This window comes from Haliotis cracherodii, unplaced genomic scaffold (genome assembly GCF_022045235.1).
Source record: "Haliotis cracherodii isolate W230 unplaced genomic scaffold, xgHalCrac1.p SCAF_16, whole genome shotgun sequence".
Lineage (NCBI taxonomy): Eukaryota > Metazoa > Mollusca > Gastropoda > Lepetellida > Haliotidae > Haliotis > Haliotis cracherodii.
In genome coordinates this window covers 26,618,504-26,639,816 of record NW_027266271.1, presented here as the reverse complement: position 1 = coordinate 26,639,816, position 21,313 = coordinate 26,618,504, and the positions used below count along the sequence as shown (strand labels likewise).

At 38.4% G+C, this 21,313-nt stretch overlaps 1 protein-coding gene across 1 annotated transcript; it reads left to right on the top strand.

The window, feature by feature from the left end:
• The first annotated feature begins 592 nt into the window (after window positions 1-592).
• Window positions 593-20,509, top strand: LOC139464020 (uncharacterized). Its single transcript, XM_071245532.1, has 14 exons — window positions 593-663; window positions 3,629-4,265; window positions 5,426-5,617; window positions 5,714-5,816; window positions 6,150-6,295; window positions 6,429-6,584; window positions 7,240-7,337; window positions 8,130-8,276; window positions 9,111-9,151; window positions 14,561-14,694; window positions 14,996-15,335; window positions 17,283-17,534; window positions 17,790-17,967; window positions 18,220-20,509. The coding sequence occupies exons 1-14, from the start codon at window positions 651-653 to the stop codon at window positions 18,453-18,455; spliced, it is 2,673 nt and encodes an 890-aa protein (XP_071101633.1). The 5' UTR covers window positions 593-650; the 3' UTR covers window positions 18,456-20,509.
• Window positions 20,510-21,313: the final 804 nt, after the last annotated feature.

Here is a 21,313-nt window from a genome sequence, read left to right as displayed (position 1 = left end):
TTGACTTTTTCTATTATGTATACCCACAATTACGGAGTACAGATACTTTACCTTACAAGTACATGTAGCAACATATTTTGTAAGATATGACTGCCATTATAGTTAATATTGTAGCGCTTCTCTGCAGTACAGCAAGGCCTCTATATTGATCGAGTTGGGACAATACATTCCACTGGTGGTAGAAATAAAGGACAAGAGATCCACACTGTCTGCGTTCCATGAAACACGTGTCCTAGGGTTAAACATTGTAACCACCAAATTCCATTTTTGACGCTTCTTAAACCATATATTCTGGGTACGTATTCAGCACTGGACGCATACCGTTGTCAATCTAAATGTTGCCATATATATGTGTCTTATAGCCATCCACGTGTCTGTCACAATATACAATACACAAAATCCCCTCCCCGTAATACTCGTGAGTATGACATATGCCGCACGAATTAAGGGCGTATTTGAACGCCGAATAGATCAGGCTGTGTTACAACAAAGTCGAGTCAGTGGCTGTAAATGAAGTAATGACAGGTTGCCTCCCTTTGCTCAGGTAGCGTGGCGAAAGCTGTCAATAGTATCCTCAATTCCAGGAAGCGCTATGCGTTTCATAGAAAGTTGTGTGGGGTGCTAGCTGTTACACCGTCCCACGCGACAGGATGTCTCTTCGTGGTAAGATCTCTTTCTCTATGAGCATATGTATCTGTACGTTAATGACCTGCGTTATAGAAGGAACACATGAACTGTTCAATGTGACAACGAGAATCAGGGTATGTTTCGTGTTCATCCAGGCCATCGCGACCTTATATGCTTGTAATGACACTGCGTTTGTTGCCACCAGAAGTGGTAAAAACACCATAGGAAACTCAATTGTGTACTCAATCCGCAAACAGTTAATGTGATCAAAATCACCTGCACGAGCTCTGTTGTTTATTTTAACAAACTGCTCCTCTGCCACTGAGTCAACTAAATATGGCAACCTATGAAAAGTAGTAATGCGAAAGTAAGACGCAATGTAATTTCCAGTGGGCTAATGAGTAAGAGCAAATTCGTATCAAAACTGTGATGTAGCTTATTCCCCGAAACTGCTATCCCTTCTCATGGGGAAGTTTGATTTATTAAGGACCATATCACCCCTTCTTTTTGTCTATCATTTACGCTAACAGTCTAGCTCTATCAACTGAGACCCGTGAAGATTCCGGGGTAGAATAGGTCTTCAGCAACCTATACTTGCCGTAAAAGGCGACTATGCTTGTCGTAAAAGGCGACTAACGGGATCGGGTGGTCAGGCTCGCTGACTTAGTTGAAACATGTCATCGATCCCAATTGCGTGGATCGATGCTCATGATGTCAATCACTGGATTGTCTGGTCCAGACTCGATTATTTTACAGACCGCCGTCAAATAGTTGGAATATTGCTGAGTGCGACATTAAACAACAAACAAACAAACAAACTCTTTCCGGTGACATGTATAGAGACGATGTTAATCAGTCTATTGATAACAGAAGTTGCCCTTAAGTCACAAAACATGAAACAGTATCAGAAAATGTAAATGATATACTGAATACAGCAACATAAAGGAAATTTGTTTTGTGGTTTATTTATTGTTAACTTCATGATGGGATGACATGTTTAATAATATAGTGAATGCTATCTTAAAATGGCAATATTAACTACATTTGCATTTTAATTCTGAATCACTTTGAATCACGTCTGATTCAGTCAAAAGGACATCTTAAATGTCTATTTGTTGTACATTACAAAGGCATCATGACATTCCTGTAAATAGTGATTTGTGTAATAAAAATAGTCAATATTCTACTCAAAATAAGAAGAGCCAAAGGAAAACTATTATTTAATTTATAGCGTTTAAATAAGTTATGTCACTTTTTAAAGGTTGGTATAGAGGATATAGAACTCCTAGGATGTTTGTGTTATGTTATTTGAGAGAGATATAGGTTAGACGTGCAGTGAGCATGTTCATTCATTACAGATGGTATGTTTGTTCAGATATGCAGGAGGCAGATATTTATGAGTATGCACTTTTGACCCAGTAAGGTACAATATGATATTTCCTGTAAGGTACAATATGATATTTCCTGTAAGGTACAATATGATATTTCCTGTAACGTACAATATGATATTTCCAAGATATAAACGTAGGAGGGTATATAAAGTAATCATATACCCATCAATGACGTGAGGCATTTTGCATGTGTAATAGAGCCAACATAGATACGGTCATATGACAGGGGGTGTTATAACTAGACCCGTATTACACCCCCTGCCGGGCTGATATGTCCTGTCAATGCATTCTGAATGTGCGATGTCAACCCGGGGAGTAAGAAATTTGAGTCCCCCCTCCCTATGGTGTAAATAGATACATCTTACAGCTTGATGTTAGGGTATATAATAAAAATATGGCAGTCATCCCGAGACCACAATATCAATACTAGGGTGCTTTAAACAACAAGAGAACAATATTATGCTTATCCTATCAGAGTAAAAAGGGAGTACAACTGCCACAAAAATCATGAGAATGACTCTGAGGTCTAAGCCTGAACACCTGACAACCCTCTTGCAGTTGGTGATTTTTTAAAGACGTTCTTAAGTCCCAAATTGCAAGTATCTATCCTGTTCGAGTTAGTGGTAACGGTTATTGCAAAACGATCTTAGCGAGTACTGTAGACATGGTGATATGCATAATTAAGAAAAATAAATGTAGATATATCATCTGAATAATTTGGAATGGCATAAGGTGGAGTATGTGTACCAGTAATCTTCTTTTTAATTTAGAATGAAATATGTGGGAGAATGTGTTGCTCATCTTAGGAGGCTTACTACTAGAAAAATACACGAAACACATTACTGGAAGAAGCATGTCGTTAGTCTGAATGATGTATATAAAATATACAATATCCACCCTCCACCTTCTTTCGTTCTGAGTGATGGACAACATGCGATATACACCTTCTCCCGCCTATAGTTGTGAATGATGTATATAATATATCTGATATGCACCCTCCACCACCTTTCCCTCTCAACGATGGACGTAACATATCGTCGTAAGAGTCGATGAACTGGAAAATCGTGTTGATCGATTACATAACTTGGTCTGATTTGACTATATACAGGCTGCTATGATATAGATGGAATATTGCTGATATAGATGGAATATTGCTGACAGCATTCACTGACTCGCCCAAATGCTTTAGGGGACCATAGCTCAGCATATGTTAAGTCACGTTAGCTGTATACCACTCTGGACTGAGGGAGACACATGAGTTGCATATAAACTGCCTGGCTAAAGAAAGTATACACTTGAACATTGGATTTGATTTAAAAAAATAACAAACTTTATCAAAACAGTAAAAGGCTAAAGACTACGATACCCGTCACAGACATTAATAGCAATTATCAATGTAAATTCCTTTACAGTGATGTTGCTTGAATCACAAACATTCATGTTATTGATCTGAGATCATCTCATTTAAACAATATGAAAATGAATAAAAAATAATTAAGATTATAACTGTATTCACAATGAAGCAGCTTTGTTGTACTAATATTATCAGGGTTTGTCTTATCTGAAGTCGTATACATTAGGTACTAAAATATATTTTCTGTTCGAAACAGATCGTGCCGTTATCTTTACACACGCTGATGGTGATACTGATGAGATTTATTATCCGATTGGAAACACTCGATCTGTGGATGTTACCCATGGATGCCAGGTTGCTGGGGAGTGCGACATCCTGCTGCTAGGATGTGGCGACGTCAGGCACGTCCTTCACACAATGCACGAACTACATCAAGATGGTACGACAAAAACAAAGAACCAGACAATAAACTTTCACGTCAATGACATCGAAGAAGGTATCTTGGCTCGGGATTTGGTTTTACTCTTCCTAGCTCGAACTATTAATCCAACAAATACTGAAGAATTGAAGACTCTGTGGGCTGTTTGGTACGATGTGTTATTGTCCTCGACACACCTACAGAAGCTGAAAGTGGTGATGGAAGAATTATCAGGACTCAAATCAGGCAGTCATGGTATATATTTTGGAAATGGAAAGACAGAACTGAAAATCAAACAGGCCCTCCGGTCTTGGTTGGAAGTTAAAATCTCAGCTAGACAGACTATCGATAAACGAACCAATTTTCTTAACACGATGAATATGAATGACTTCCCTGAAAGAGCGGTACTGAGAGTTTCCTCCCGGCTGGTGGACCAAAGCAAGCGCTTGGATTCGACACAACGTTTGAAAGACAGGTATTACACGTTTCAAAGGCATCACTAACTTTTGCAGGGGTGTAAGGGATTTTGATTTTAATATAATTAAAGTATTTCTAGAATTATGATCCATGTTTACCATCACCATGCCCATAGGTTTCATTTAGTTAATTTTAAAGTTGGTTGGTTTGTTGTTTATCGCCGCACTCAGCAATATCCCAGCTAAATGACGGCGGTCTGTAAAAAAATCGAGTCTGGACCAGACAATCCAGTGATTGACATCGTGAGCATCGATCTACGCAATTGGATTAGCATGACATGCATCAACCAAGTCACTGAGCCTGAACACCTAATCCCGTTAGTCGCTCCTTACGACAAACATAGTCGCCTTTTAAGAAAGCATGGGTTGCTGAAGACCTATTCTAATCCGGATTTTCACGGATCTTTTTTTCTTTGTGTACACATAGTATCATTATATTGTTTATTATATTTCAAGCTGGGTTGATAAATACCGTGGACCCTTTCGCCGCCATACTTATTAGAATGGCAAGACGGTAAAGAGAGCCATCCAATAAATTACTCTCTTGAGCGCTAGAGAGATGAGAGAGATAGAGCTGGTGACGTCACTCTCGAAATGAAGCTATGGCTGCCACTGGAGAAATTTAATAGAATGAGATATAATACCTTGGTTATTCGAGGATGCCCGAGTGATGCTAAATTGACCAATAGTTTCTTTCTAAAATGCTTGACACTATTTTTAGCGGCGACAAAAGTAACTGCTTCATATAAAGTGTTGTAAAGGTTATGTTATAAAAAAATAACAACATAACGTTTGCTCATTCCTCTGATCAATGTTTTTTCATAACAAATTCATTGAAAAAACCCGTACCAGTTTATAATCGAGTCCTGATCAGACGATCAAGTTATGAATCAGACAATCCAGTAAAACGATAGTGCAATTACTACTTTTGTTTAAAAAAAACGATATGTTAAGTGCAGAGATTCTGCTGCTTACAAGATAAAGAGAAACGTTAAGAAATGTAGGAATTTCTCCAGGTGGTTTGATTTCAGCTACTTGTTCAGGACTATGTGAAATCTATTAACCAAAACTCTTTTAAATAACTCTTTGATTAGCTCAGTAGAATGCAAATACTTATTTTATTGATCTGCTTTGACGAACTATTCACAATTGTTTTCAGATATCAACAAGAAGTTCGTGAATACTTCACAAGTGGCGTTTCTAGGGTTAATTCGTCAGCACTGACCTCTCAAACAATACTGGATCGTTTCCATGGCAACGTAACATTTTTCAGACCAGGACGTGATAATTGGAGAGTTGAGGACAACAGCTGCCCTTTTATGTGTTATGACGTGGAACTTCAGCTTGACAGGTAGGGTCATTAATATTATTTTATTGCAAATGCATTTACGGGCCAGCGCCATTAATGCTTGCATAAACATGAATAACCTTAAATATTTCTCTCTAGATACAATGGTGGAGATGTCACAATGTGCTCTTTATTTATTGAACTATTGAGGAAATGGGTGAAGAGCTACCAAGCAGCAATAAAGACTGGATGTACTACCAGGGTATGTTTTGTACATGGATGTATATTTGTAGATGAAAGTAGTATTCATTTTACATGAATATACATATAACCCACGTTTGAATAAAAACGATCACATGCCCTTAAATCGCAACAAACACACAGCAAAAGAAATTAGGTATGGGCAAACTAGATACAACCATACACTGGTCATTAAAACAACTTGGACAACGTTTGAACTTGTAAACGATTACTCATTAGTGGGCAAAAGATATGTTGTTTCAATATTAAGACACAGATATTGTAACATAAAGATATCTTAATTGGTGTTTCGAAAGCTTGTAAAATAAGGTCACATTACGATGCATAATTTCAGATCTACCTGTGGCTGGGTGATGCAACAGAAGTTTGTGACACAGACCTTCCAGACAATCTCCTGTTTGACTTCATCGACACATCGAACATTGCCGATAGAGTTGGCCTGATTCCATTGCTGGTCCTTAGTCAAGAGAGACTCAAACAGTAAGCAGCTTTAAGGAGCTTGAGTGTTCTTGCTAAATAATTGGAAGAATGTTCCAAAGCAAAACGCAACTGTTGCTCTTTGTGTTGCAAATGATGATTCTTTTGTGTGAAGTTTAGAGTCTCTTTTTCCTAGGCCAAATGGTGTTCTGAGGACAGAGACCTTTCATTGGAACAAAGGCAGCGGTACCACATTGGAATCGTTTTTGCGTCTGTGCTTGGATGTTCCTCAGTTGATGTATCCAACCCTGTTTGGTCTCCACCTTGCTGAAGAACTCACACTTGGTCATGAGTAAGTGAGTGAGTGAGTGAGTTGGGTTTAACACCGCTTTTAACAGTATTCCAGTTATATCACAGCGTGTAAGCTTAATGTGGGAGGAAAGCCCGAAGTGATGCAGGTCTCAGACGTTTACCACTTCGGTGAAACCCACGAGCACGGGTATCGTGCTGACAAACCTTAGAAACATAATCGGCGCGAACCGGGATTCGAACCCACAATCATAGGTTTCTGGCGTGCCCAAGGGACGCAACTCTGCACAGCGAATCGCGGCGCCTTAGACGACTGGGCCACCCGTGCCCCCTTGGTCATGAGTAAGTAAAAGACTCTTATGTCTTTTGCAAAGGCTGTCATGCGTCTAATACTTTTATACACCCTTACTTTTCTAGTGATTCATAAACATATATGAAAGACAAATATTATCGAAATTATACAATGGATTATGGAAAGGGTTTTGTTGCTTTACTGATCCATTCATATTATTTACACTGTCATTTTGTCTTTTACGCTAATGAAATCTGTTTCGGTGGATAATCAGTACTGCTTATTATCGGATGTAGACGTTTATATTTACACTACACAGAGAGAACATGAATCGATATGAATGGTTTTTCAAATGATAGTACCAGAACATTCCACTGATTGTGTGTCCTTCATTAATTCATTTTAGGAATATCCTTGTAGACGGGTCTTTTGTTGGAGTAACAAAGTTAGCCTTGAGATGGAAGGCAAGCAGGGAACAGGAACTGTTGACGCTGTATGCAGATGGTAAGAGGTTGTGATAGGCCTACATCCTAAAAATATGTTCTGGTTTGAGATAAATGGAAATAATAATGATATTTTGTCTTCCATGAAGCTCATTTAAACAAGGTCAAAGTACAACGACCAAAAACGTATACTTGACTGTAAAAAAAGGTGTTCTTTTGCAGCGCCACTACACTAAACGTATGAGTGTGTCACTTATATTGGCAAATGTTATCAGTACCCATTCTTCATGGGTATTTGGGAAATGAGGAAATGTGTAGAAGGAAGTCGAAAGTAACTAATGTTTTTAGGTTTAAGTCAAATGGTTGTACGTCAGTCGATAGTTTACTTTTGCATTTGCACCTGCTTAGAGACCAACGGTGATCAACAGTATGGTCTTAAACCATTGTATAATGTGCACCCATCAATGACCTTTCTGTACCGAAATGATGCCATGTATACACACAGGAAAAAGACCCGTGAAGATCCGGATATTAGAATAGGTCTTCATCAACCCATGCTTTCCGTAAAAGGCGATTTTGCTTGTCGTCAGACTAACCGGATCGGGAGTTCAGGTTCGCAGACTTAGTAGATGCATGCTCATGATGTCAATAACTGGATTGTCTGAACCAGACTCGATTATTTGCAGACCGCCGTTATATGGCTGGACCATAGTATAAACTTTACAACAAACAAAGAAATCAGTATGTTATCCAGATATGTACTACTTGTATAAATTGTGTATCTGCGGTAACATGTTCGGTTTAATCAGTTTAAAGAGGTGTCAATGACGAATACCTCACGTTCGTGTTAAAGGAGGAGATGCCCTGTCGAAATGTCTTGCACAGCTAAAAAGTAGAAAAGAGGTGCTGGACGTCAGTGATTCTAGTGGTTATGACACGACTACAATCGACAGTAAATCAAAGGACAGATTGATGCATCGACTGACCAGGATCACCACAGGTGTGTATTACAGTTCTACAGTTCGCTATCTTTTTTTGTACAGTTAAACTATTTTGCAAATTTTACTTTTTTAAATGATAAAAGCTTGTTCTGTTTCTTGTCTTAAATAGATGAAGAGTAGGTTAATAAAATAAGTATTTCAAATATCCTTTATGTTAAGCTACACTCATGTGGATTCCGAGTAAAATTATAGGTCCCCAGCAACATATTATGCTTGTAGACTAAATGGGCCGGATGGTCAGGCTCGGTGACTTGGTTCATTTCACAATTGCCTTGATTGATGCGCATGTTGTCATTTACAGACCGCCGCCATATACATGTATAGCTGGTATATTGGTGACTGCAGCGTTAAATACAAACAAATGTATATCATATATGCGTTTTAAGTACAAGCTTCTCATCTATATATTTTTTTTAGCTCATTTGAGTTAAAGTCAAGTTTGCTTATGTCATGACATGTTTGTCCGTCAATAGTACCTATTTGTTATAGTTGTATTTCACATAAATGTATGTTGCAAAGTTCATGATATATTAAATGTGGACTCGTTTGTGACAATGGTACTTTGAACCATGCACATAAATTCTCTGAAAAAATGCATTTATTACACTGTAAACATCATCTCCTCAGCAACTACTTGACCTATGAAGGTGCAACTTCACATGCTTGTTCTAAACCAATGATGACGCCCCAAGTGGGTCAAGAGGATTGGATCCGGTTTGGTGACAATGTTTGCTAACATATGTAACTGTTGACTACATTTCCAGGAGAGCTTCTGTTCTCACGGTTATTGTTTTAATAAATTGGACATATACATATTATATTCCATGTTTCAGGTAAAGCAACTGAAGATACAAACACTTCAGGAAACACGTTCGTAAGTTCATATTTATCACTGTTTTGTATGTGTGCAGCTATGCTGTATTTGATTTTCATATACTCGGGCCATTTGATAGCCGTCTTCTTAAACTGTACACGTCTTGTTTCTAATGCATGTTTATATGGTCTGTATGTAGATTATCCCACATTGTTATATCCCACGTTGCTTGTACAACATGCATGTCACACAATTATGGTTAATGCAGAGTTTTAGCTTTTAAAGGCCCTTTCAATGCCTTTGCACACAGACATAAGGCCTTATAATGTAAAACGCAAAACACTTTTAACAGGTTTAGTGACCTAGAACGGAACAGAGCTTGAACTGATTAGAGTGAAAAAACAAAAACAAGTGTTTATCAATATTTCAGGAGTCATTTGAACCGGTGAAGGAATAGATTGACACTGACTTAACTGCACTTTTATCTTATTCAACATGTCTTCAGACTGTCAAGGTTTGCATCAAGCGCCTCATCTGGCTGTTTCAGCTGCACTGCATTTACCTTTGCACTTCTCCTTAAAGCATTAGATTCAGAAACGTGGCTCGGTGGCTGGTACATTCAAGACTCCACAAGCCTTAACTTGGTCACGTAACAGTCTCTGTGCTCTCGGCGACTCTTCTTATTTGTTCTCCACTTCATCTTTACTAACTGAGAACCCTCTTTCAACCCGCAGCAATTTGAAAACACCCTTCAAACTGGGCATGCTGACATCATCACATCTGGACATGATAAGACCCCACACACACACACACACACACACACACACACACACACACACACTCTGTCACTTTCTGCCCTCTGATTGAAACTTGAAAATGCTTCTGATCCACCTACGGTAATTGTCCAGGAAAGTAGAACAAAATCACATTCATTTCCTTTACTAAACCACAGCTAGCCAAAAGAGACACAGTTTTTCTGCACAACATTTGAGACCATTTCTCTTGGTCTTGAACAGACAGATTTATCACTTCGGAGTAAGCCAGGAGACATTTAGTAACCACCTTCTTCACAACTCCAATCTCAAAGACCTTGCTTTGCATTCTAATGATTTTCAAATGACCGTATTTATCAGCATCCTTCAACTCTTTCTCAATAGCCAGGCCCACGTCAACTGCCCTGTAGTTCAGTTGGTTCTCATTCCTTTTTATGATAGTTGAACGTTCTTCACAACTCTGTGCTTCATTAAAAACATCACTCCGATAACTCGACTCAAATTGCTCTGCTATCACACTGCCTGGAAACATCATCAGAGTTTTCATTTGACCTGTAAGAGCAGTGATGAGTGACACTATTTACAGTCCGTTTGGCTCCAAATGAGATCGATGAATTTGAAAATCGGGAATTAGTCTGTTAAATGTCAGTACGGTAAACGGCAATGAATACCCTGTACTCAACACGATCTGCTGTTTGGTATTTTTTATTCCAATCACTGGAAAAAGCACATGTAAGCAATGGTGTACATAAAGCCTTCATTACATAATCGAGTCATATGTGCATCAATTCCCAGCTGTACATCATCCAATCATAGTCAGTCCGTTCATTCAGAAGAGTGCTCACAAGTAAGGGAATGGTGCATGCATATACCATATATTCATCTATTACTCTATATCAGGTTCCAGTATCAACATCAACAACAGAAAGAACAGACACAAATTACGTATCTATGTTTCGGTAGAGCATACAGTTATAATTGTTCAAAAGTATATTTACCTCAATTCTGTAAATATTATATGGAATGATGACCAGGAGAAAAACTTGGATTGACTGCAGTTTGAGACTGCAATAAATTTAGTTGCGTCATGGTAGTTTAGTATTTCTCTCTGAAGTTGTTGAAAGTAACATTTCTTCTTTCTATTTTTGTTATAAATATAGTTCTGGTAACGAAGGAAATAGCATTTAAGGGTTTATTACATTTACCTTTAAAGCCAAATAAAATATGTTCCTTCTCCATTCAATATGTAGCATAATGTTTACTGAGGGCTAATGTTTCAATTTCTCTTTAACTGTTTGTCATAATTTCACAAAATGTTGAAATTGAGCCAGCGTCATGTAAAGACTGCTCTTGTGTATACTTAATTGTCAGACAATTGGAGTAAGATGATTGATACACTTGTCGGACACTTGTTGCAAGTAGTTTGTAATTGATTCACATCAGTCTAACTGTTTTATATATATATATATATGGGCATATACAAACTGCGTTGGCGTTGATTGCACTAGTGTTTATATTTCATATATATGAAATAAATATCCATATCTCAATGTCAGGTTGTATTAACTATCAGCCAATGGACTGTGTTCCTATCAGACATGCTTATGATATGGGAATCGCACAATGGAAAGCAACAATACCAGGTGGTCACGCAAACCATTAAGGCAACACCATAGGCAATAATTGTGCTCCCCTCCTTGCTGATCTGCTTCTTTATGCATATACGAGGGGCGTTCAATAAGTTTTGCAGCTTGGGCATTTGTGTTTACACAAACAATGTCAACTTGTGGCAGATGTGACACTAGTCATAACATCGGGTTGACATGTGTCATAACAAGTTCCAGACACAAAAATAAGTTAGATATGATGGCTTGATTCACCTAAGGGTGGTCACAATCATGGATTCTCTCAAACATGAACAACGCTCAGTAATCAAGTTTCTTACCAAGGAGGGATGCAAAGCAAAAGAAATCCATGTTCACATGAGTAAGGATGCTCCTGATTATTCCACAGTTTGCCGGTGGTCTCTACAGTTTAAAAGGGGTAGGGAGTCCATAGACGATGACCCAAGGTCAGGCAGATCTTCAGATGCCACCCAACCGGAAACCATTGCTGCTATAGAAAGAAGAATTGTGTCTGACGGACGAGTGAAAGCATCTGAACTTTCTTCGGAATTCAAAATATCAGTTGGAACTGTTGTAACCATTATTCATGAGCATCTCGGTATGTCCAAGGTATCTGCAAGATACCTAGAAACCTCAGAGCTCAAGATTTCTTTCTCATCTAGTGACAGGTGATGACATATGGATCCACCACTGGGACCCAGAAACTAAATTGGAATCCATGCAATGGAAATACCCCAATTTTCCACCTCTGAAGTTTCGCACTCAACCATCGGCTGGCAAGGTAATGGCCACCATATTTTGGTGCAAGACGCATATTACTGATAGATTAATTACATGCCACCAAAACCTACAATCAATGGACAGTATTATGCTAATGTAATGGAAGGATTGCGAAAATCTATTCGCCAGAAACGCTGTGGGATGTTAACAGATGGTATTCTACTTTTGCATGACAACGTCGAGTATTGCACAGGCCGCCATATGTTAATGTGGCTTCGAACAGTTAAATCACCTACCCTGCAGGCCAGACTTAGTCCCCAGTGAATATTTCATGTTCCCGCAAATGAAATCTGCCCTACGTGGAAGACGCTTCCCGGATGACGAAGACATAAAGGCTGCCACAGAGGCGTGGTTAGAGGGCTAATCTGCGGATTTCTATAAAAGTGGTATTAAAAGCTTGAAGGACAAGAACAATAGAATACGTTTATTGGTTTATTTAGGTGAATGGAGATTATATTGAAGAAAAAAAGTGCAAAAGATAGGGTCTCATATTGAAGTTGCAAAACTTATTGAACGCCCCTCGTAAGTCAGAATTTCTGCTGTGATTAGCAAAATCAAAACGGGAATTTGGCAAAGAAGTTCAACTTAAAGTATAGTTGAGGATCTGATATAGTTTAATAATGGCGCTTTGAAATTATGGGTAGTCTAACTGTTCATTCGAAACCTCTAATTTTAATTTGAAACCGAGCGTTACCTTGTTACCATGCAAGAGTGCTTTAAAACTGGTGCTGTCTTGGAACGCGCACTTAGACATAGCAAAAAGGCCAGCTATCTTAGAACGTGCCTCAAAGCAATCACAGGCATAATAACGTAACAAACATGACTCAAGTTCAAAATAAACAAGACATCTTCCATTGTAGGGATGACAGTTTATAGACATAGTGTCAATATGCGCTGAACTAATGTATCTCTCAAACAACTTATTAAATCACGCTGTTTTAGTTAATTGGAAGATGTCCTTTTATCCATGTACCCCTGAAATATTTCACCAGTAACAGTAATACAAAATTCAGAGTGACTATCTCTCATCCCCAACTTCGATTTTTCTGGCATACTTCCGTTACTCTGTACTCTCTATGCCAGCCTAAATTGTTGTTGTCTTATTTACAAATTGCAAGAACCCCGATCCGTAGTTATGTTCACAATTAACATGAAGATTTACTAGTGAACGTGAGCCTGCAGGCACAACTTCATTACTATCAGAACCGGGGCGGTCGGGTAGCCTGGTGGTTAAAGCGTTCGCTCGTCACGCCGAAGACCCGGGTTCAATTCCCGACATGGGTACAATGTGTGAAGCCCATTTCTGATGTCCCCCGCCGTGATATTGCTGGAATATTGCTAAAAGCGGCGTAAAACCATACTGACTCACTCACTACTATCAGAACCATCCTGAAGTGGGGATGAAAACCGACGGTTTTAGCTGAAGCTGAGTCTTGCATTGTACGACCCGAGAGGGTCGGAGGTACTGCTCATTTCTATGGCTGATGATTGTGTCTTTACTTTATTGTGTGTGTTCCAAAATAGATGGCACCATGTTTGGTAGGCTGATATCAAACGTATACAATTCTGATGGGTTACTTCCAGCCATGGTTGTGTGAAGAAACGCATTTGGCTCTTGATATAGGTTTTCATACTCAGGAATGTTATGTGAGAATGCATGTTAACTTTGAGCATCGAATGGAATTAGATATCTGATATTACTAATATTTGACCAGTCAGAATCCATTCTTTATTATCCTGGTACAACCGCCAATTCCCTAGCACTGATTTACCCATCTGGACAAGAAATGCTGTAAGATATTTACGCATCAGTGAAAAGAATATTTCTTGCGATTCCTGTGTAGACTTGTACCGTTGATTCCCGTGTTTGTTCGAGTGAACAAGTGACTTTGAATGTGTTGTGACGTGTGCCACAGGTGAAGCAGGATACATTCACCGTTTCGCGAACACCTGGTATCATCACTATTCGACAGTAATTCATAAATATAAGGTCGTTCTATTTCAAAGTTACCTTAATATACGTTGCCTTACAACAGCCTGTCCGTGTTCATATATTGACTATTAAATATGCTTTCCTCCGATCCCAATGACAGCATTATAGTGAAAACATTTAAGATAATACTTTGACGCATATTATTCACATCATCTTTATGAATATCTACAATAGCCCAATATTAATTATTTTTATCATTCGTATTTGAATCACTCTGTATGTAACCATTACGTGATTATTTCGAGACACACTGCTTATTGCCTGAACTTTTAAAACCTTCTATTCATGCACCATTCAGACTGTAGTTGAGGACATCGATCACTACAATGTAACCATTAAAACCGATCCAGAGTTTCTGAAGGATGGAATCTTCACAACTGACAATGAGAGAAGAGATCCATATGTTGTGGTGCTGAAGAACACTCGTAATGGGTGAGACAACAAAGCCTTGGTGTCATTGAATCCATTTCTCTGCTAAAGAAAGCTAATCGAAACAAATGCCAGTGATTAATTCATTGGAAACCTACATCTAACAGGCTTTGTAAACGCTTTTCGAAATTACGTTTTCCTGAAATGGGTGATGAAGTACCACCTATTACCACCTTTTTATATTCAGTTTTCTCTAACTTTAAATAAATCATTGACTTAGTGTATACGATGGGAAACAGTAAACACTAAGAATTTATGTTGATTGGACCGGATTGTGTCATTCATGTCCGTTTCACATTTTCAGGTCCACAAGCTTTAGTAAGACACTTCGGTTTGCGTGCGGTATCTGTATCAACACCAGCAGCATCAAACTGTCCAGGAAGAGAGGAACAGTTGAAGCTCACCTCGTAAAGGATCCCAGATTCACTCTCGGTGACAGACTTTTACCATGGAAGAAACTTGACAAGGACTTCATTGTGAATCTTCCAGATCTTCCCCGGTCAGATTTCGGAAAGGAAATACTAATGTGTTATGTGTCATGCATGCACCTGAAACCTCTAACTGATTTGGAAACCGCCACACCAGTGCAACAGTTGCAGTACATAGTAGGGTACCTTATGAAAACTGCTCCATTTTCATTTGGCGTAAGTACGTACATATGGAGGATATGGCTGTTATATCATTGAGGTGTCTTCTGTAAAATCGTCATTGAATTTCTCGTTGAAGCAGGAATGCATAATTAAGCAACCATAACATGAAAGTTAAGTTTGTTGTAGAGGTCCAGGTCAGCGAAAACTTCACTTGCTATTGCGATTTGAACACTGAAAACATTATTTGTTTAAAAATTACACGTCAAGTCCGTTCCCTGTATCAGATGTTACACATTAATTCAAAAACATTGTTTGTTTGTTTGTTTGTCGTTTAACGCTACATTCAGCAATAATCAAGCTATGACCGGTGGTCTGCAAATGATCGAGTCTGGACCAGTCATTCCAGAGAGAGTTCACGAGCACTGATGTACACAATTGGGATACGATCACATACATCAACCAAGTCAGGGAGCCTGAAGACCCCATCCCGTCAGTAGCCTTTAACACTAAAAGCATGGGTTGCTGAAAACCTATTCTAACCCGGATTGGAGTTGCAAACCTTTGATAATATATGTAATCCATTCTAAGCTCATGTTTTGGTAAAACCACAAGTATTAAACTTGAGAAACACAATCAAAAGTAAGGACTCGGACTCGGTTGTTGTGGAGTCTGGTTATAAATGCTGACCTATCTGCGTATTCTAAAAATATCAAAGAATCGTCTTGAACTTCTGTAATCTAACAAAATAACCAAATCTAATTCTGTCAAAACATTTGATTTTTCAACTTTGTACACCACTATCCCACATGACAAACTTAAGGAAACACTTCACTTCTTCATCCATGGGTCATTTTGTTAGTTAACCAGGTAACCATATGTATAGTTACAGATTGTTGTGTTTACACACTATAAAGGTGTCAACTTGTTAGGTCACAGGACGCAAGCCGGACGGGCTGATGGCGTCACTGTGCACGCGCCGCACCTCAAGGCACTTGAGTAAATGAAGTCTTAACGACCATAAGTTTGTTGTTACTCTCGTGGAGTTTGGGTTCGACCGAGGAACGTTACACTTATCTTTCTCCAGAGATTCTGAGTAGGCATTTTTACTCGGATTGTCAAAACAAGGTAATTTGGCCAAGAAGTTTAACTAAAGGTTCTGGTATATCGATGATCCGCTATCGTTCAATAAAGGTTAAATAGCCAATTCCCTTCCACGGATTTACCCACCTAAACAAGAAATATACGTGCGACCTCTCATATTTTAGTTCAATGCATAAGGATTCACAGTGTCAAAAAACTCTTCACTGTATGACAAGAGGGATGGCTTCAATAGTCAGATTTCCCTTTATGTCGAGCTAAACGTCAGCAGCGTCGGTCCTTGAGGTCTCGAGTTCACTACGTTTGAGGTACAGTTGAGCATACGCTTTCTACGACGATTTCAAAGACAATCATACGACTATAGCTCAATAGTTGAATGATTAAGGTCATACCATTGAAGGGCTCAGTAAAGGTTTCAGAACGTTACATGGCTGACACGTGGAGGAAATTTACAAATTCGACACATCAGTGTTTGTTTGTTTGTTGTTTAACGCAGCACTCAGCAATATTTCATCTATATGAAGGCGGTCTGTAAATAATCGAGTCTGGACTCGACAATTCATTGATTGACATCATCAGCATCGATCCACGCATTTGGGATACGATGACATGCATCAAATAAGTCAGCGATTCTGACCACCCGATCCCGTTCGTCGCCTCTTACGACAAGCATAGTCGACCTTTACGACAAGCATGGGTTGCTGAGAACCTATTCTACCCCGGATCTTCGCGGGTCGACGCATCAATTTCTGAAATTATGGAATGATATTTGTCACTTTTAGCTATATTAACATCGTGAATTCGGGATCATAAAAGGGGTCCGTATTGACAGATCAAGAATAGTCCAGACCGGTTTTGACGGATTCAAATGCATGTTCATATAGTGTTTTCCTTTACCAACAGGTACCAACGAACGTGGCCATCAGAGTTCCAAGTAAGCCAGATACTTTAACCAGAGTCAACAACAGATTTTGTCTGGAGGGTCTGAAGATATATGAAAATATACCAACGATGTTTTTGACATTCTTAGATGTGGATAAACTAGACCAGCTTTTTGCACAAGGTAAAATCAGCCGGGACGATATCTTACCCTTCACTTCAGTGATCATGGGTTGGATGGAAATGGATTCACAGTCTGCAAAATACTTGGCTCCGGTGACTATGATAATCTTTTTCTGGTATATTTCATAATTCAAAAACACCGCTTTGGTAAAATTTAATCTGATTAACAACAGATTATATATATTCTATGCTGTGTTATCTACTATACTTAAGTGCCAAACGAAAACGGGATCTATGTTCCTTGGCGTTAACGTTTTATATAATAATGTGATGCAATTTGTCATTGGGTCTGAAGAAGGTTCTGTTTTGCAGTTAGTGTAGATGTTTTACATGCAAATTTGTGTACAGGGGTATTCGTTACTGATGCAAATTCTGGAATTGAACTCTCGTCGGAGAGCCCAGGACCACTGCCAAGACCCAGACGAGAGATGGGTGATGAGAACATTCCTGAGAGCAAGATACCCGTATATGGATTTTCAGACTTACAACATGAGTCTGTCGGGAATTTCACAAGAGGATTTCATGAGTATGCCACCTGTTAACGAACGTTCATTGTTATACTCATATTATATCCAATTTATAATTGAATGATTTAGATCAGTCAATGTTAATAAATCGTCATAAATATAAATAAATTGTTCAGCAGTACCGGCAATACCATCAGTCCCAACTTAAAGATGATTGATTTCAGAATGTGCGATAATGTACTGAAACAATTTCTTGAAACTATTTCATGGACAAAGAAAAATATTTTTTTATATATCCCGCAATGTTTCAGGAACGTTCACAGAAATGGCAAATAACGTTTTTGGTGGAAATTCCGCCTCCAGGAACCAGCTGGATAATCCTGCAGCACCCCAGGCAGCTAGTCCCTCGACCCAATCTTGTGACACTTGTGGCAGGACATCCGCAGATTGCAAGAAATGCATGGGATGTCAACTTGTGTCTTACTGTGACAGGAAATGTCAGAGGAAGGCGTGGCCTTTCCACAAACTTACCTGCAGGCGTGCGTAATGTCATTGCAACAAACATACAACGGCCTCGCCGAGTATTAGAGACTGAAGGTGTTGTTTCTTTGTTAAATGGAAATATCGTCATTATGACAAACATTACATGTTCGGCACAGTAAAAAAAAGTTAATTCACATTATTAATATTCATATGAGTGAGTTTTGATAACTGACATATGATGTTATTCTACATAGTATATCCCTTCAGCATATCAATCTCATGCACATACTCGACTGACCCGTGAAGATCCGACTATGCTTGACGTAAGGGGCGACTAACGGCATCGGGTTTTCAGGCTCGCTGACTTTTTTGATGCATGTCATGGATCCCAATTGTGTAAATCGATGTTCATGGTGTCAATCCCTGGACTGTCTGGTCCAGACTCGATTATGTACGCCGCCGTCATATAGCTGGATTATTGCTGAGTGCTGCGTTACACAACAAACAAACAAAACATAATCGACTATTGAAAATCAAACAGCCATGTTTGGATGTATTATTTTCACAATGCTTTTCTATTTGTGTTTTTCGCAACCTCCCTAGAGGCCACCGTTTAATTGCGATTTGTCTACATAAAAAGAAATACTTTGCATGATGTAAACAAAACTGACACAACTCCGTCATTATCAAATGTCGATTGAACGATTCCGACTATATGATAAGCGTGTGAATCACTATCAAGTTGTGAACCCGAACAAGCTCATCCACAATAACTTCATGTTTGAAATCTAAAATATAAACCCCGAATAAACACTTCAATGCATCACCTAAAATACTTTCATTTTGTAAGCCTTATGTATTTCTTTGACACACTTACATCTGGAAGTGATATATAATCTTGTTAATTTTGTAAAATAAACACATTTCTTTGGACAATTTACATCTGGAAGTGATCATTGCACCCTTCAATGTGTGGCGACTCTGAATATGGACAAATGTGTATCTGACTTATCACTGCGAGGGAAAAGAGCTTTACTTAATATAATGTCTGTTTCACATAAACTTGGAGTTATTACACCAAAAGTATTTTTCAAATTATTTGATACTCAAGTACAGCCAATTCTATTGCATGGATCTGAAGAGTGGGGTTACCGAATATATGAATGTTTAGAAGGAATTCACCTACTGGCATGTGAAAAGTTTCTTCGCGTTGGAATAGCAACACCACATAATATGATATATGGAGAATGTGGAAGATACCCACTTTACATTAATTCGCAAATAAAGTGTTTAAAATATTGGTTTAATATCATCCGTATGCCAGAACATCAGCTTCCGAAAAAAGCATATAACATTCTCTTTCATTTAGATAGTATCGGTAAGGTTACATGGGTATCGCATATAAGGACACTATTATTCTCACATGGATATGGGTATATATGGCTTAACCAATCTGTTGGTGATCAACATTTATTTCTAAATGATTTTCGTAAAATAGCAATAAATATGTTCTATCAAGGGTGGCAATGCAACTTGGAAAATAGTTCACGTTATGATTTGTACAGAACATTTAAGACTCTATTAGAGCCAGAAAAATATCTATCAGTTTTAACAAATAGTCACCTAAGAAATGGATATATTAAATACAGACTTGGCTTGTCAAAACTTATGATTAACTATGGACGGAATATATCACTTGAAAGAATACAAAGAATTTGTCCATTCTGTAACTCTGCAATAGAAGACGAAATACATTTTACCTTTGAATGTCCTTATTATGCAGAATTACGTAATAAATATATACCAGAATGTTTCTTATCTAAGACGAGTAGAATAGCTTTTGTTTCTATTTTGTCATCGAATGATGCCGATGTAATGTTTAAACTATCTTTATTTGTAAAACATGGGATGGAACTACGAAATAACATGTTGAGTGGAAATTCATAATTTAATTACCTCACCCTAGAAAGTCCTCATGATTATCACCGATTGTTAAATGAATGTTATATTTATATATTTTTTGTTGTATCTCCCAATCTGTAAATTCTCACCCACTGTATTTATCTGAACTTGTATATGGGCCGATGGCCTTTGATACAATAAACATCTTTGACTTGACTTTGACTTTGACTCTATTTTTGTATCCAGTCGACGTACATGTAGGTATACCTGTTTGTTTACGTTGCTGATTATTTTTCCTGTTTATTCGTGTCCTTTTACTCCTGCCTGTCACTTGCCTTAATGCAAATTATGCGAGTCGCTTGTGCTACACAGGCTTAAAAAGAAGAGGAACAACTGGTGTCATCACTGATTTTCAGTGATCCATTCATATACAGCTGAACAACAAAAGTTCCTGTGACATTGAATAAGAATAATGCAAAGTTATGTATTTTACCAAATCAGAAACAATTTCGGTTTGCAATAGATAAAAGACTCCTGAAAGTGGTCCTGACAGTGGTCAAATGGTTTAATTTGCCATACTGACTTCAGAAAATGCGTGATTTCATTAAAAAAAACATTAACATGCCAAAATGTCAATTTACAAATCAATAGCGTGTGGGCCCCTGTGTCGGTGGAGAAAGGTAGTCTGGTGGTTGAGGGCACTGGCTCCAGAAAAAAGCTTTCCTTTGTCCAGTACAACACTTCCACCCTGACTTCACCTAGACGGGTGGTAGAATGGGCCCGGTCCTATCAATCCGCTAGTAATGCCAATCTCTGAACACTTATTGAGTATGTACAGATTTGACTTTTGATTTGACTTTTTACTTTTGGACTTGGCCAAATTATTTATGTAACAAATCTTGAATTTTGATTGTGAAATATCCCATTTTACCTAGAGTCGTATGCCCATAAAGTGGTGTCTTATGGGCCAAACTGGTGAATTGATTGACTTTTGGTTAATCTGCTTGAGTATACCATTCC

Bases quoted from the DNA above. Each gene is read 5' to 3' on its own strand.
- LOC139464020 (XM_071245532.1), top strand. The intron at 9,152-14,560 runs GTAAGTTCATAT...TGCACCATTCAG, and splicing joins ACACTTCAGGAAACACGTTC to ACTGTAGTTGAGGACATCGA. The intron at 15,336-17,282 runs GTAAGTACGTAC...CTTTACCAACAG, and splicing joins CTGCTCCATTTTCATTTGGC to GTACCAACGAACGTGGCCAT.